General features: G+C 43.1%; 1 protein-coding gene across 6 annotated transcripts in view; it reads right to left on the bottom strand.

Moving 5' to 3' along the window:
* Positions 1 to 15,457, bottom strand: part of doc2d (double C2-like domains, delta) — an 80,752-nt gene that overhangs the window by 4,301 nt on the left and 60,994 nt on the right. For all 6 annotated transcript variants that reach the window (XM_037093260.1, XM_037093263.1, XM_037093270.1 and 3 more), the window contains 2 exons: positions 5,476 to 5,557; positions 5,105 to 5,201 (listed from right to left, as the gene is read on the bottom strand). In XM_037093260.1, coding sequence (XP_036949155.1) covers positions 5,105 to 5,201; positions 5,476 to 5,557 — 179 coding nt within the window. The remainder of the gene's footprint in view (positions 1 to 5,104; positions 5,202 to 5,475; positions 5,558 to 15,457) is intronic.

Below are 15,457 nucleotides of genomic sequence, written 5' to 3'. Positions count from 1 at the left end.
AACGGTTTTTGACCAACATTACCCAATTAGGAATGGGTGCCGAGCTCACTACTTTTTTGGGGTTCGGACTGAATTACATCTTCAGTACTTGCATTTTATAGTTACCACATATCATTTTTTCACTTTCAACTTCCTTCTTTTGTCTGTTTTCCCACCCCAACCTGTGTACACCTGTGTGTCTTTAGTAAATCACCCTTTCTGTATTTAAGCCAGTGTTTTCCTCTCTGTCTTTAATTTTGTCTCATCGTCTTTACCTGAATTTGCTTCCTAACTCCTTGTGTCAGTTCTGGTTTCTACTTTGTTTTGCTTTTTTGCTGCTTTGTGTGCCGGTTGTTGCTCCTATCTTGGATTTCAGTTTTGATTAAAGCTCATTTTCAACCTGCCTGCCTCAGTGTCTGCATGTGGGCCCCTTTGTGCTGAACCTGACAACCTGAGGAAACACAAAGACAAAGTATAAAAGCTGAATAGTGTGTGTGTTTGATAGCCTGAAAGCCAGTGCCCCTGCAGCAGCGTTAGCAGAGTACCAGATCCTAAAGAAAATATGAGTCTCTTTAGCTGGTAAATGGTCTGTTGTGTTCATCAGCCTGCTGAACATGTAGTGCACAGAGGGGTTTTTAGATCCTTTTCTATGAAAACACCTGCCTGCTGTGGTCGAAAAACGAGCCTCTGAGAGCTGTGAGAGTGAAACAAAACAGTAAAGTTGTGGTTGATGAGCTGAAACTCTTTATGGATCTCTGTAAAGCAGAGGGGGCATTGCAGATTCAGGTGATAATTCCCTGTATGATCATAATGACTTTTAACATGTTTTCACACCGTCTCCTATAAATTGTCTATATTGATGCTGTAAATTACACCCTGTAACAAGCTTGGTCAACAGTCTATTTTTGGTTAAACTGCTAAAAAAACTCAGACAGCTAATGCTTGTCACGAAAACAGGGGCGCAGAGTGACAAACAGTTGAATTTCTAGTTAACAGCTAATAAATAATAAAAATGCAATTGATCTTCATGCCAATAAAGATTATCATTTCACTGGTGGACAGACACGGGAGCAAAGACGGAAGCAAACAGGCATCTGAGATAACATTCCTCCAGGCAGAAAGGAAGAGAAAATAGACAGGTAGCTGGGGAATTACAGGAAAGAGAGATTTAGATAAGGAAAGATTTATTGAAAGAGCTTGGGGGGGGGGGGGGTTGTAATTATTCAGAGAGGCAGGAAATGACTCAGGTGAAAGTGAGCTTGAGGTGATGGAGGCGTTGCCGGAGAAGCAGACTGTAAGGCCGAGAGATGCAGGCAGTTGTCACACGGAGGTTATTACAAAGCCATTCCCTCGGCTGTGATTGCACAGCTAATGGAGCGTGAAGTTTTAAACATGGTATTTTGGCAATGCAGCCTTTTATCAGCACCTCAGAAAATGACTGCCGCGAGCAGACGAGGCTCGATTGTGGATCTTCGTCTCATCTGAGCTCGGAACCGAACACTGCCTCAGACGCCGCCGCTGGGCGGGCACGAGCACCCTCAAAGTGCTTCCTACCCCGCATCCTCCTTAACTTCCCTTTCACACTGACACACACAGCTCGGAGAGCAGCCCAGGACCTGTTGATAGCGGTTGCATGTAGGATGATCACGCACAAACACTTTGTCACCTCCGCCGCCGCCCCCACAACACTCCCACCACCTCCGAAGCAGAGATCGATGGAGTGTTCCCTGAGCCTGCGGGTTGTTAATGACAAACAAACGGTCAGCCAGACTGACATGCGTAGGAGGACAGAAGAAGGATGAGGAACCGAAGTCGGATGAGATGACACTGACGAGGGCGAGGCTGACAGCCAGGCCGGCGAGCACGTGTCCATCAGGACATCAGGTTGAACCTTGTTTTCTGCCTGCTTCCTTTTGCTCCTCACAAAAATGTTTTCCTCTGCTGCACTTTTGTCTCAGTGCGTACGTATCTAGCAGGACTGTCGACCTGCAGACATCACTGTGATTAAAAAAAAATGCTAACCGGATCATCAAGCTTTGAAAAATGCTTGATGATCCATCACCCCCGCGCGAGGCCTCCCCCCTCCTTTTGTGGCCTGCATTCGACACTTTTTTATCACCTTCCCAAATGAGCAATGCCACCGATGCCTTTGAAGAACAAAACGCCATCTACATTTGTATGAATCATTACTTCTCAGCCTTCTCCCTTTGATGGCAGCCACTGAACAATTTGCCTTAGACGTATGTGAAAGGGCATTTTGTATAAATCCATTAATTTGAAGCTAGTCTGACTCACTGTAAGTAGACCACACGCCATTGGCATTCTCTTCCCTTCTGCTATCTGCGCATTTCATGCCACTCTCGTCTCCACAGGAAACAACAATAACATCCTCTGAGCAACCTACGTACATGCTGAAATTGGCAAGTTATCCGAATCTGACTGCAAACGGTACGAAGTAAACAAGCTTGCAGTTTTCGCTTGTGTTTTCTCAGGGCTTCTCACGTTTTTGTTTTTTTTTTCACCAAAACAAGTTCCGCCCTGACACAGCAGCAGGCTGACCTGCACCACCTGACAGAAACTAATTTAGTCCCATGTCAAAACTCAATTGAACAGTGTGCGCGATCTGTAGGAGTCGGGGGAAATATGTGGACCAGGGGGAATGTGCAGTATACTACTCATTTTATTTATTTTATGATAACTGTTGACACACATTTTAAATGTCTGCCTGGACTGTGATGGCATTGATAATGGCTGCTACAGATGGTTTCAGGCTACTGTTGTTATTGTCTGTCTAATGTGTGTTTAATGTGTGTGTAGGTTCGGTGCTACAACACAAATTGCTTCTCAGAGCACAATGAAGTTTTCGAATGTCTAAGACACTATATGCAGGGGCACCAGCGCTGCATCCTGGGCCTTGGGCTGCAAAAGACAGTTGTGATTTATATGAAGAACCACAAACAGCTGGATGATTTGTAACTCACTTGCAAGGTTCCTATTAAGACTTGTAACTATCCGGAAAAGACTTGAACTAGAACTTGCTCTGACAAGGCTTTTGACTAAAGAGACTTTTCTTCACCTTAAAATAACGGCTTCAAAACAGTGTCTTGTCATAGTTGTTCCTGCACTTTGTAACTTCGTAACTTTGGAACATTGTTATGACTTGAGTTTTACTGGTCGCCTACATTACGTCTGATGTACGTCTACATTAATTGACTGAAAGGCCAATTTCTACAAAAAGTTGCTTCAAGACTTGAACTTCTAAACCTCTCAAATATTAAAGACTTGCGATGAAACGCAAACCTTTTCTCTCCTGCTGCCAAATCCAACAGGATTTGGCAGCAGGAGACATTTCGACCCAGACAAAATAGGATGGTTGAGATATTAACAGAATATCAAACTGGCGAACAGTGGATCCTGAGAATACAGATGCAGTTGTCAGTGTCTTCTTCAAGCACCAATCCAAATTTACTGGAAATTTTCCTGCGTTGGGTGACATGAGGCAAGGCACTGATGTGACGTGCAAAACTGGGTAAATGGCTCCCTGCGACGAAATTGATGTACTTTGTAGTGGAACAGCTGAAATTTACATTGACGTTCATGAAGAAACAGTGTTTAGTGAATCAGTCACATAACGGACACATAAAAGAGAAATTCTTGAGGGGCGGAAAAAAGTTGTGCTGTAACTCTGCTCACGTACTCTTTGTCACTCTGCCAGCTACGGAGAGCTACATTACATTGCCAGCAGCTGCAAACATTGGTCATTATCACTGTGGAGAACTAGCAAACATCAGCGAACATGAGAGCAACCTGTACGCTAATTAAGTGCAGCAGAAATAAAGACTGGTGTTGAATATGAATGTGCAGTGTGAAATATCTGGGGGGACAAACAACATTGTTCCTCGGATGGCAGGGTCGTGGCCCTCCTGGGATTTACGCCTACACACATCGTGATAAATAACTGATCTGCTTATTAAGATCAGTATCTGCACTGATGCTGGTGTAACGGACTGACTAACCCCTACTGGAGTCTTCTTGTGTGCCAAAAGAATTACAAATACTTTTATCTTTTTGTCCGTTCCTGTGAGGTTTCCTAGACACTGTGCATGTGCACCTCAGCATTCGCAACTCAAAATTAGAGGTTAAGTTGAGCTTCGCGGTCAAGCACGGGGACTTCCATCTCTCCTTGTGTATCGATCTTTCCCACGTCCTCCACTTGATTTATTGTAGGTGTTTTCTTATTGACTCTTGCGCTCACATTTTTTTTTCTTTGCCACACCGTTCAGCGTTCTCCTTGATGTATCTCTGAAATCTCACCTCTTACCGTGTCACATCCGCTATATCTTCTGCTAAGCCTATTAGCCCACTTGTTACTGCCCCCTTACAACAGTGCGCTCGGCCCTCTCTATCAACTCCTCTTCGCCATTCCTCTCGGTCTCGGTGTCATTTTTCTCCCGGCCCCAATTAACATAACTGGCAGGCTGCTGTATCTAAAACCTGTAATGATAATGGTCAGGGGAATGGCTCTTATCTGGGGCTGTATGTTAGACCGATGGCCTTTTCTCCCAGCAGGGCTAATAACTCACTGGGCTTATCTAAACACAGGGTGTCTCCCACCCACCCGCTGCATCGCACACACATGTGCGCACACTCACATAAGACGGTTTGATCTGAAGGCGTTCAGGCTCGCGGGGTGGTAATCCATTCTCACTGTGCCTCCCCGCTACTTCCCCATCACTCCCTAAGCTCCCATGTGCTCCACTGCCGTGATATACACATCAGGCCATGCCAAAGCTGTTAAGCAGCCTGATGAAGGAGCAGCGATCTGATGTGCCAAGTCCACGAAGGATGCGGATCCAGAGGCGAACATCTTTACTTTTTGATTTCTAAAGCTTCTCCATTTCCCTTTCCACTCAAACTCTCCTTTGCAATCGTGCTCCTCAAGCCCCATAATTACCCCCTCATCATTTCTCTCTTTTTTTTTTTTCTTTTTTTTTACTCTTCTCTCCACCCCCGCTCGGCCTGGATTTTACGTTTTCTGCAGTTGCATCACTTTCATTCAAACTGTCTTGTACAGTCATCTACTCTGCTGCTGCTGCTGCGGCTGCTTTCGTTTCTCTCAGCCTACCTATGAAGTCGTTGCTCATTCCCAAGTCATAGTCCCACACAGAGATCTCCAGGGTTTTCTTCGCCAGCTGGTCCAGGGGTACATCATATGAAAACTCCTGTGCAGGTGGTGCACACAAGAGCATATTTATATCAATGATTCATAAACACAAGAGTTGAAAGGAGCTGAATACGTAATTAATGCGTTTTCAGTAGAAGCATGCAGAGAAGCTGTGCGGTGAAGAGACTGTCAGATCTGATATTATTCTAAAAAGGTACGCTTAATTGGCAGCTCCGACTCACTACAGAACATCGTTCTGTGCTCAGGAAAAGAAAATCAAAGAAGTTGCCAGGTGTATTGTAGATACTTGTGGAGCAGAAAACATGTTGTACCTCGTTGAATTCGGGGTTGAGAGTCTTTTTCTTCACTGAAGTCTTGTACTTGGACTTTTTCCCCATATCTGGCTGCAAGATGCTGGAAAAGAGAGAAGAAAGAAAAGAGAGAGCATAAATCCACTGGGACATTCCAGGTTGTTCCAACCTCAGGATAAGGGTTTTGCACCAACAGTTTGACATTTTTGGAAACACGCTTATTCACTTTCTGGCCGAGAGTTGGATGAGGGAGTCAAAACCTTTTAAAAATTAAAGCTACAGCCAGATACTGCTTAGCTCAGCATTAAGACTGGAAACAACGAGCCTTACACAGCTGATGGTTGGAAGATTTTGTTACCTTTGGATCGTCACCCATCGTTTTGTAAACTAACGTTCAGAATCTGGAGGTTGTCATTATGGCCATCACCATGTTGGCCAGGTGAGACCATATTTGGGAGCGTGGGTGGATCTGGGGGTTATATCCTGATAGGATCTGACTGAGAACCCGAGGTCATGCCGTGGTAATGACATGTTAATCACAACATAGGCACACCCTAAAGCCTGCCACACTTAGTTACAAAATGAACAAAATGAACATTGTGCTGTATTGGAGAAGACTTGAAACCAATCAGGAAACAATCTGCCGTCTTCATTCAACCACTGACAGCGCCCCCTGCTGGCCGCTAGGAAGAATGCAGGTTTAAGGCTAGTTTGCTTCCTTCTATTCCCAGTCAATATGCTAAGCTAAGCTAACTAACTGCTGGCTGTAGCTATATACTTGCCTGTTGGTAGAACGACCATGCCCCCTTTTGTTTCAGCACCAAGTTGAAAAGAGAAGGTAATGCCATGCTAAAAAGACACTGTGTTGCAATATTTCACTGTGAACAATAAAAAGCACTGCAGAGTACAATTTTCTTTACTTTTCTAGAACGAAGGACAGTAGGAGAGGAGATGAAAACGGGAAACTGTGGCACCAGGACAGGCAATGCATATCCATCCTTGTCGAACGCTTCATCACAGGTTAGTTGACAAGGTTACTGATTCACTGACACATGACCTTCTTCGTGCACGTTGGTCAACTAAATCAGAAATGAGGTTTTGTGGTTGTATGACCACAGTTTTTACTGTGAAAAAGTATGCAATTTAGAATGAGCAGAAGGTACTTAAATGTTAATAAGTTACTTAAATTTAAATGACCTACCTTCTAATAAAATAAAGCCAACCTGTTTTTTAATAAATGGTCAAATAATACATACTTTGATGGAGGCAGACACAAAGGACACTCATCAACCTATTTCTTTCTTTTTTCCATAAAATGATGCTGATCATCAACGACTAGAGAACATGATATTTGCCTGACTAGTCGTAGGATTTGGGATCCTCACAGCTAAAAAGCGATAAGGTATTCTTATTTCATGCTATTAAAATTCTGACCTCAAAATTCTCTTTAACCGCCAGCCAAATTAGAGGAGCCGCTTTCACTCATCAAGAACTGGCGGGATGACGCAAGGACAGAGCTGCTCTCATGTAAAGATGTGAGAGCAGTATTCATCTTCTCATCCAAGCGTTTCCCCCCCCAATATCACAAACTATTTCTCTGGTTCATCTCAGGATACCCAGTTATCCAGAAATGGGGCGATTACTGAGCTGCACGGGACAAAAGGGTTAACTGTGTGTGAGTGTTTGCACAATAGAGATCCTCAAATACATGTCACCTTTCATACAAGGCCAGGACAGTCCTCATTTCTGAGATCAAATAATTCATTTGACTTTAAAACTTCTGCCCTGTCGTGACAGTAAACTTGGCTGAGCGACAGGAACAAAGGGAGACAAAAAGTCTGCAAAATCTCTTTCAGAGATAATTGTGACCCAGAAGTCTTTTGAACAAAGGCAGGGACAACGAGGGAGAGAATGGGAATCAGAACGAGAGACCACAGCAAGATCATAATCACGCCAATGTTGGAGAACTATACGCTCCAGCGAAGAGGCAACAGAAGGATCGCTAGAGGGCAATTGGAGTCATCATCAGCATAAATTCCAAGTCAAGATGTTCAGGCGGTGAGATATCTCACTCTTCCAGCCTCCCCCTCCCGCCAGTGACGAATCCTGGCCTGACAGCTGATGCATGAGATGGGCTTGGGGTTGTCACTGCAGAGCCGGAATCAGAGCGAGTGAAGGATTGGGGGGATGGAGGAGGGGAAGGAACAGGAGGCGGCGGAGGAGGAACTGACAGAAAGCAAGGTGGTGGCATAGAAACATGAGCCGCTGTAGGCTGTCAAAGCCGGAAAATGTCATTCCTTGATGATATGAAATGACTGGGATGAAGTTGGAGTTATCAGAGACAATATGACTTCAGTCCCCCTGATGGTTGTTGACAACTAAAAGATGTAAACACACATCATTTACCGTCATTACGCCTCAGTATCAAAGTGTGTGCGCACATGTTCACAGCGTTACTCGGTTTCATGCAGTGGGTTTCAAACTGGGGCTTGACTGTCCAAGTTTGCCAGATAAATCACAAAAAACCACAAGAAGGTGACCGTGAATTTATAAGAAATAAAAAATACATAATACTGTCTGACTTCTTGTATATCTAAAAAAGAACTCCTCGCAACAAAAGCTTAGTATGATCCTGCAGTATGTACACTATATGAAGCAGTCTCCTCGTACTGTTCACCACAAAGTTTTTGAAAACATTAATTACGCTGATGATTCTGTGGTGGACGGGCTATATAAACATGAGCTGATGAATCATTGTGTAGGTGGGAGGTGTTTGGTCTTGTCAGCTGGTGCAGCCACTGTGATAACCTCAGGTTTACGGCCCTGTCCGCATGTACATGGGAAATTTCCGAAAACATTCAGGTTCCAGGGTGACAACATTGAGAAACTCTGCTCTCAGTATTTTTGGTCTAGAAGGGTAGAAACTGACATTTTTGGAAAGGATGAACCGGACCACTTGTCCGCCTCCTAATTCAGCCCTGCTGGAAAACGTGCACGTTGGTTTGTATGTAACTGTGTTGTACATTGATGAAACATCGTCAATGTTTTATATTTTATATAAAATGGGATTCTGTGAGAGCAGTCACATTTCCCTGCCTCGTCCACAGGTTTTTTTGTTTTTTTTACATGAAGTTAACCTATTGGTAGTTTTGTCAAGTTACTGAAATGTTTTTACAGAGAAGATGTTAAATTTTAAGTCCTGGGGTGTCGTTCACTGTGTGTTCAGACAACACAAAGTTCTTTATTTTTTTGTGGCAGCACAAAAATTATGGAAAGGCACAAATTCAGCCAAGGTAGACATCACGTTAAATTCTTCTCCTAGTAATAAATATCATGTGCATTTTTTGCACTCCAGATTATAGTGCTGATCCCGTGCAAGATATTCATATCATGTGTCCAAACAGGCTCTGTTAGGTGTTTATTCAATTTTATAAAGGTCACGTCTCCATAAGCTAATAAGCATTTATCCTCCAAAATGCCGATGGTCTTGCGTGCACCGCCTGCACACAAAAAAGAAACGAGAAGAAAGAAAGGAATCAATTGAGAGAGGCAGCCAAACAAAGCCTCTGTTTGACCAGCGGCATGCGGCAGGTGAGGTGAAAGCCTGGGGGACGCCCGAGTCTGAGCTGTGCCAAATCACATTTTACATACGGCTCCGAGGCGGGGGTTTCCAATTTCCACAGTAACAAAACATCATTTGGCAGCGACGTTCATAATAATGACGGCGTAAATAAAAATATTCCGGGTAGCAGCAACCAAACTGTGGTCGAATTACCGTAGAAAAACTCAATGTGAAGAATAAGTCACACCATGGAAGGCTGGTCCACAGAGATAGGGAGGATTATCCCTTCAGTTTTTGTTCGCAGCTTCCTTAAAAAGTAGCGTGTTCACCGAAAAATACAGTAAACTAACTAATCATACATTTCTGCGCTGTACACATTGACTGTTTTCTCAACGTGTCACAAAACTCCACGGACCGATAAGGTTAACAGCGGCTGGCAGCTGTTCTCCTCTATAACGATGATGAAGTTTAAATACTGCTCCGTGAAAGTGTTTTGTTTTTCTAAATTGGTGAAATGAGGGCAAGTAAGGACAATTTATTCTAAGGATCGGGTGGACAAAATAACAGAAACACCTACGTAGTGTGTTCGAATCTAACACCAGAACTTGTTTCTCGACAACATCTTGAGCATATGTGAGGTAGTTTCTTCAGATGTAATGCAGATGTTAATGACTTTGTTGTCATCTGCACTTTACCACACAGCACTGCAGTCAGCAGCTCATCTGTTTTCTATTACATGTTGTTCATTTTATCATCATCTACTTCTTGTTTGTTGTAGTTGTTCTCTGTATTTGTGAGGCTTTTTGTCTTTTTCTCTACTCACTGACCTGTATATGCAATAAAAAAAAAAGCAATTAGTCACTCTAATTACTTCTTCTGTCCATATCGGCCACAAAGCAACCCCTTTCCTGCCTGACTACACTGTAAAGATGGAAGATAAAATCCATTGTCCTGTGCAACGTGCTTCATGTAAAGCTAATAGACAAATCAAGAGGATATCTTCTAGTGTAAATTTTTTTAGGGCACTTCAGGTTTGCTGAATGTCAAATTAAAAAAAACCTCTAACCTTTGAGGGGACTAACGTTATTTGGTTAACACAGTCTGCTGCTCATGAGCTTCAGACTGACTCTTTGCACAGAGAGAGTGCTGTTGACTTTGTTACCCGTGTCTTAAAGTTTGCTCATACCTTAATACGGCCCGCTGCCGACGTGCACGACCACAGTGGGTGAACTTATGGTCCATTGGGCAGATGATTAAAGTTACGATGAGCACGTTGGAATCGTGGCAACTTCTTTCAAGCTGTTTTCTGTGCACAAACTATATCAAATTGTGAAATCAGGTCCAACGCCTGTCAACATGATGACCCTCTGACCTGAGTGCTCATGGGTCGGACCACATCCATTCTCCACTTTGACCTCAACTACACACCTGTGACGTTTCATGGCTACATTTTGTATGATTGTGATGGCATAAATCTATACAAAGGAGGCAAAGAAGTCACATGCTTCTGTAGTTCCTGCAGCAAAAGGGCATGTACAGGAGCACAGTTTCCCCAAATGGCACAAACTCACAAAGTGAAAACATTACCAGCCCCGCAGTCAATGTTACAAGTATCATCATTGGTGAGAACCAATTAAAATGAGCAACATTCTTACATCTTCTTCTGTTTTTGTTCCTTGTGACTTTGGTCCCACATTACTGAATCACACGACAGCTTGACAACTCTGTAACTGCCAGGATCATGAGAATTTGGACCCTAAAATCGTCCTGACAGCATGTTTAGGTTACAGCGAGAAAAAACTGAAAATTAGAGCATCGCCGCCAATGAGACAGAGAGAGAGAGAGAGAGAGAGAGAGAGAGAGAGAGAGAGAGAGAGAGAGAAATAACAAGAATTCAAAAGTGACAGGGAGCGATGAGGGAGAGGGAGCCAGTGTTAAAATGAGGAACCAAAGTTATGACACAGAGATGCAAAAGAAACAACAAAAAAATGTGATAGAAAAAATGAGTGACAATTGGGAAAGAGGAGCTAAATATACGCCCGCTGCAGAGTCGTGATTTGCACTTCACACAAGCGCTCGCGGGAAAAAAGAGAGAGAGAAAGAGAGAGAGAGAGAGAGAGAGAGAGAGAGAACAAAACTGTAAAAAGATGGCAGCGAGCTTGGTCAGCAGGAAATATCTGACATGTTCTGCACTTTTTTCTGCCTTCACGTGCCTTTTCTCTGACAGAATAATTACATTTTTTTTTTTTTACATATTTAAGGTAACGTGTGGAGAGCTGGGAGGAGAGCGATGTAGGTCCTTCTGAAGGATGCAAACTCATTTAGTCTTTAAATGCTAATTTGTCCTTTTAAATGGAAGACAAATTAGTTCTGAGATAATTCTGACCTTGTGTCACTTGAATGGCTTCGAAAAGGCTGATTGAAAGTCACAGAGAGAAAAAGGACCAACTGGAAAAAGCCCTCTGGACACACACGCACACACACACACACACACACACACATACAGCATATATATAGACAGACTGGCATCAAGATCAGCTTTAGTTACAGCTGCAGGACATTGGCGCTCTGACAGTAGCGTAGGTCATAAAGCCAGCAAAGCAAATTAATTCCTTACTCCTATATCGACTTAAGTGCCCAGTATACTCTAGAGACATCATTTACATACGTCAGCGATACACTCACTTTTTTTTTTTTTTTTGTTAAAAGTTAACTTCATTAAAGCTTCACTCTATTATTTATGTTGGAAATCACAAAGGAATGCATTAAGAGAGCAGCGTATACTCTGCAGACCGACCAGTGAACACTGAGGTAAAAGAGGCTCTTTGTGATGATTCTGAGAGTCCCCAGTATCAAAGAGAACAAAAGGAAACTCTGGCAGAGGGACAAAGGAAAAATCGAAAGGACGTAAGTGCCAGAAATAAGAATCGGAGCAGAGGCTCAAACAAATCATGTACACTAAGAGACTGTCCAAAAAAGAAACAGGCGGTGGAATGAACAAGAGGCAACATGAGGAGGAGCGAGATACTCCGGGCGCGTAAGTGATTTCTTGGTGGACTAAAAAACATTGTCCGTCAAAATGAGCAAGCGGTGGAACAAATCAATACCTCGGAGAGAGGGAGGCAAAATGTCCATGTGCATGTCTGAGCAAGAGGAAGAGTTTTCCTTCTTCGTGTGTTTTTTTTTGTTTATCTCATCCCTCCAAAAAGGAACGAAGAGCTTAAAAATCCCCAAACTGTGGGTGAATATTTACCACTTATACAACCGACTGAAAACAGCATCACATAAGAATGTTTTTCATTAAAGTAATTGCAGCTGCCCTTCTCATTCAGACCAAACCTCTCATTATTGAAAGATAAAAATAAAAAAGAACAAAAAACAAAACAAAACAAAACGTCCATCTACAAGTCCCTGGAATTAAACTTCAGAGTGATTTGTTTCAGTTTAGAGATTTGGGTTAAAGGCACTAACGACTGCCTCTCATTTATCTTTTAACACGTCACGATCAGTGCTGGCTTGACCATCAGGAGCATTTTGGGGATCAGTGTTTTGCCCAAAGACGCTTTAATATGTGGAAAAGAGGAACATGGGAACAGATCGCCAACCTTGATTAGTCAGCCCACTGAATTCTAAACCAGTCATGTTTGGCTTCTTCACTCGCACTTTTGGACGCGCTGAGTCGAACCTTGCCTGCATTTCTATAACCAGCTGTTGAGTTGCGCAGTGCCCGGGATGGACCCTCCCCGGAGAGGAGCCAAAGCATGCCTGCCCTACTTCCAGGCGGGCTGTGGTTACGTCAGCGAACCCCAGCCAACCCTTGATGACGCCCTTTCTTCCCTCTCAAACAAGTATGTGCTGCGATACTCAACTCATGTTTATGCAGGAATCCTGAGAAAGGCGTTTTAAAAGGCCTTCATGTTTCATCATGCTTGCTTTGTCTGGTAACGTTCTGCTGGTGAAAAACAATTTAATTTGATTTGGCTGCTTCATACTAAAGGCTTTGAAAAACTAAACGACAACAGGGACTTTTACTGTGAAGGATTTAAAGGAAATGAAACGTGCTGATCACTGTTAGTGGAGCCTTGTTCGGAGGGATTACACAATCACTACTTTAACCGCTGTTCAACACAAGCGGATCCATTAAAGACACACCTGTTGTAATGGATATGCATATCCATGCTGCAGATATACCTTAAAGGAACAGTGGTTTCTCATGTTAGAATGAACAGTAAGCAATTTCTGCCACCAGTGGTCTTTCAATCAAAAACAATGAAAACTAAAATTGTATGATAACTTGATGATGCTGTGAATCAGTCTGGGATGGGATCTGTTGTTGTCTTCGTTGTTAAACAGCCACCATCGCCGACAGAAATCTATCTGATGTGACTCCGGCAGAAATGTTTTATTCACGGCCAAAGGAAACACACCGTTACCATAAATACTAAACATTGCTCTAAACATTGGGTTGTCTTTTTTCACATCTTAACACAGAAATGTCTGACGTTTTATTGTCCCATCATTTCAAGAGTGATGCCTCATTACAGTCATACGTCTGACGCTACAGGGCTTTGTCACTTCAATGTAAACAAATGTCATTTTTTTGGCATTTACTGAAATGACTGATGCCCGCATTTTTTGCATAGACAGTCTATCCTTCACTCTGGATTAAGGTCAGCCACTTCGTCACGTATGCTGGACTTATAGTCTGTCATGATGGATGTAAACTTCTCCATGGATTTACACAGACGGGGGTGTTATGGGTAACTGCATATTGCAGAGGAGCCAACAAGCTCCCCTTTGAGATCACAAACAGTGTATTATGTGGCAAACACGCCAGCCAGTTGATTCAATTTCTTTTCAGTACATAAATAAATTACTGTAATTGCTGAATAGAAAAAAATTATTTAAAAAAAGCCGGACTGAATGACATCGGTGCACATTCCCTGACATGCCGCCGGCAGCAGCATGTTCCAGATTCAAACCTACATCAAGCACACATTGGATCAGGAGGACACGCAGGCTAATCTGTCTCTTTTTCTGCATCTTTTACAATTAGCCTCAGGCCAGAAACAAACGTCTCGGTCAAAGGGGTCTAAATCTAAGACAAAAGTAGCTTGTCTGTTATTGGACGTCAAATAACTGCACTCTAATCGCAGTCTAATCAAATGAGGAAACCAAAAGCTGCTTTTAAAACTTCCTCTAGAAGCAATCTCAGCGACCGGCTGCTCCTTCTACCTCGAAGCCTCCCACTACTGGAGGTGGTGCTGGTTACAGGACCGGTTGTCCTGTTATGTGTGGGAGCTCTCTCACTCCCTGAACTGTTGGTGTTCAAGTGCATCAGGCTGATCAGAGATGAGCTGTGTGGGTTTTATCTGTCAGGCAGCTGGCCTCAGGTGTGCAGTGATGGTCAGTTTGCCTTTCATCGCCTCTGTGGTTCACACAAGATTTGCACTGGCTAAGAGAAGCGCTCTGTCTATCAAAATGCTACGACAATATGATTGGGAGGATACGTCTAGGGGCACAACAAACAACTTTCTTAGTAATGAATCTACTTTATTATTGGCTTATGGCTTATTCTATGAAATGTATGCATGTCAGAATTTCCCCTTCAAATGGCTTGGTTTGTCTCGCTAGCAGTCCAAATTCAACAATATTCAAATCAAAATAATATAGAACAGAGAAAACAGCAACTACTCACACTGGGAAAGGTGGAACAAGTTAATCTCTGGCTTTTTTTCTTTATCAATGACTAAACTAAAAGATTGTCTGTAAATAAAGTTGTCGGTGGTGTCACCTCTGGCAGCGACATTTTAAAGTTTCTATGGGCACTACGAGCAGCTGCCTTTATCTACCTTTATCACATGACCTCGCGGCTGTCATGGTGATATGCTGTCTGTGTGCAATGCCAATCAGACGTATTGCGGCTTTACATCCGTTCGCCCACACTTTAGCCTTTCCTGTTGATGAGTGTTGAACCATGCTGGTGTCAAAGCGGAGCATCTGGCTTTGCCCACTCAATCCGGTCGAGTGTGAAGAGCGAAAGGTTACACACTGTAAGTCTTGGATCGATGAGCAGTCTACGCACCCTTTAATCTAAACTGTGTCCATGCTTGCATCAATGCTGTGTTCCAGACAACACAGAGCTAAAATCAACCTGTTGCAAAACCATCTACACAGACTTCATGAGGGAGGAGTTGTCTGACATCACACAACAATGTCAGCACCCATGGGGACGGGTCAGATGTTACTGTAGACGACAGAATTTGTATTAGGACAGGGAATGGAATATTTGGATGAGTGTACAGGAAGTACAAAAGTGTAGTAAAGTAAAATTTGTAATGCGTCTGTTGTCTTTTGTTTTCTCTTCTCTGTTGTCATCATTTGTATGCAGGCTGCACTTCTGATGGTTCAGTGTGTCAAAAAAGTCAATATGACAACAAA

The sequence above is a fragment of the Acanthopagrus latus genome, chromosome 1 (genome assembly GCF_904848185.1).
Source record: "Acanthopagrus latus isolate v.2019 chromosome 1, fAcaLat1.1, whole genome shotgun sequence".
NCBI classification, from domain to species: Eukaryota; Metazoa; Chordata; class Actinopteri; order Spariformes; family Sparidae; genus Acanthopagrus; species Acanthopagrus latus.
This window is presented reverse-complemented; position numbering and strand designations above follow the sequence as displayed.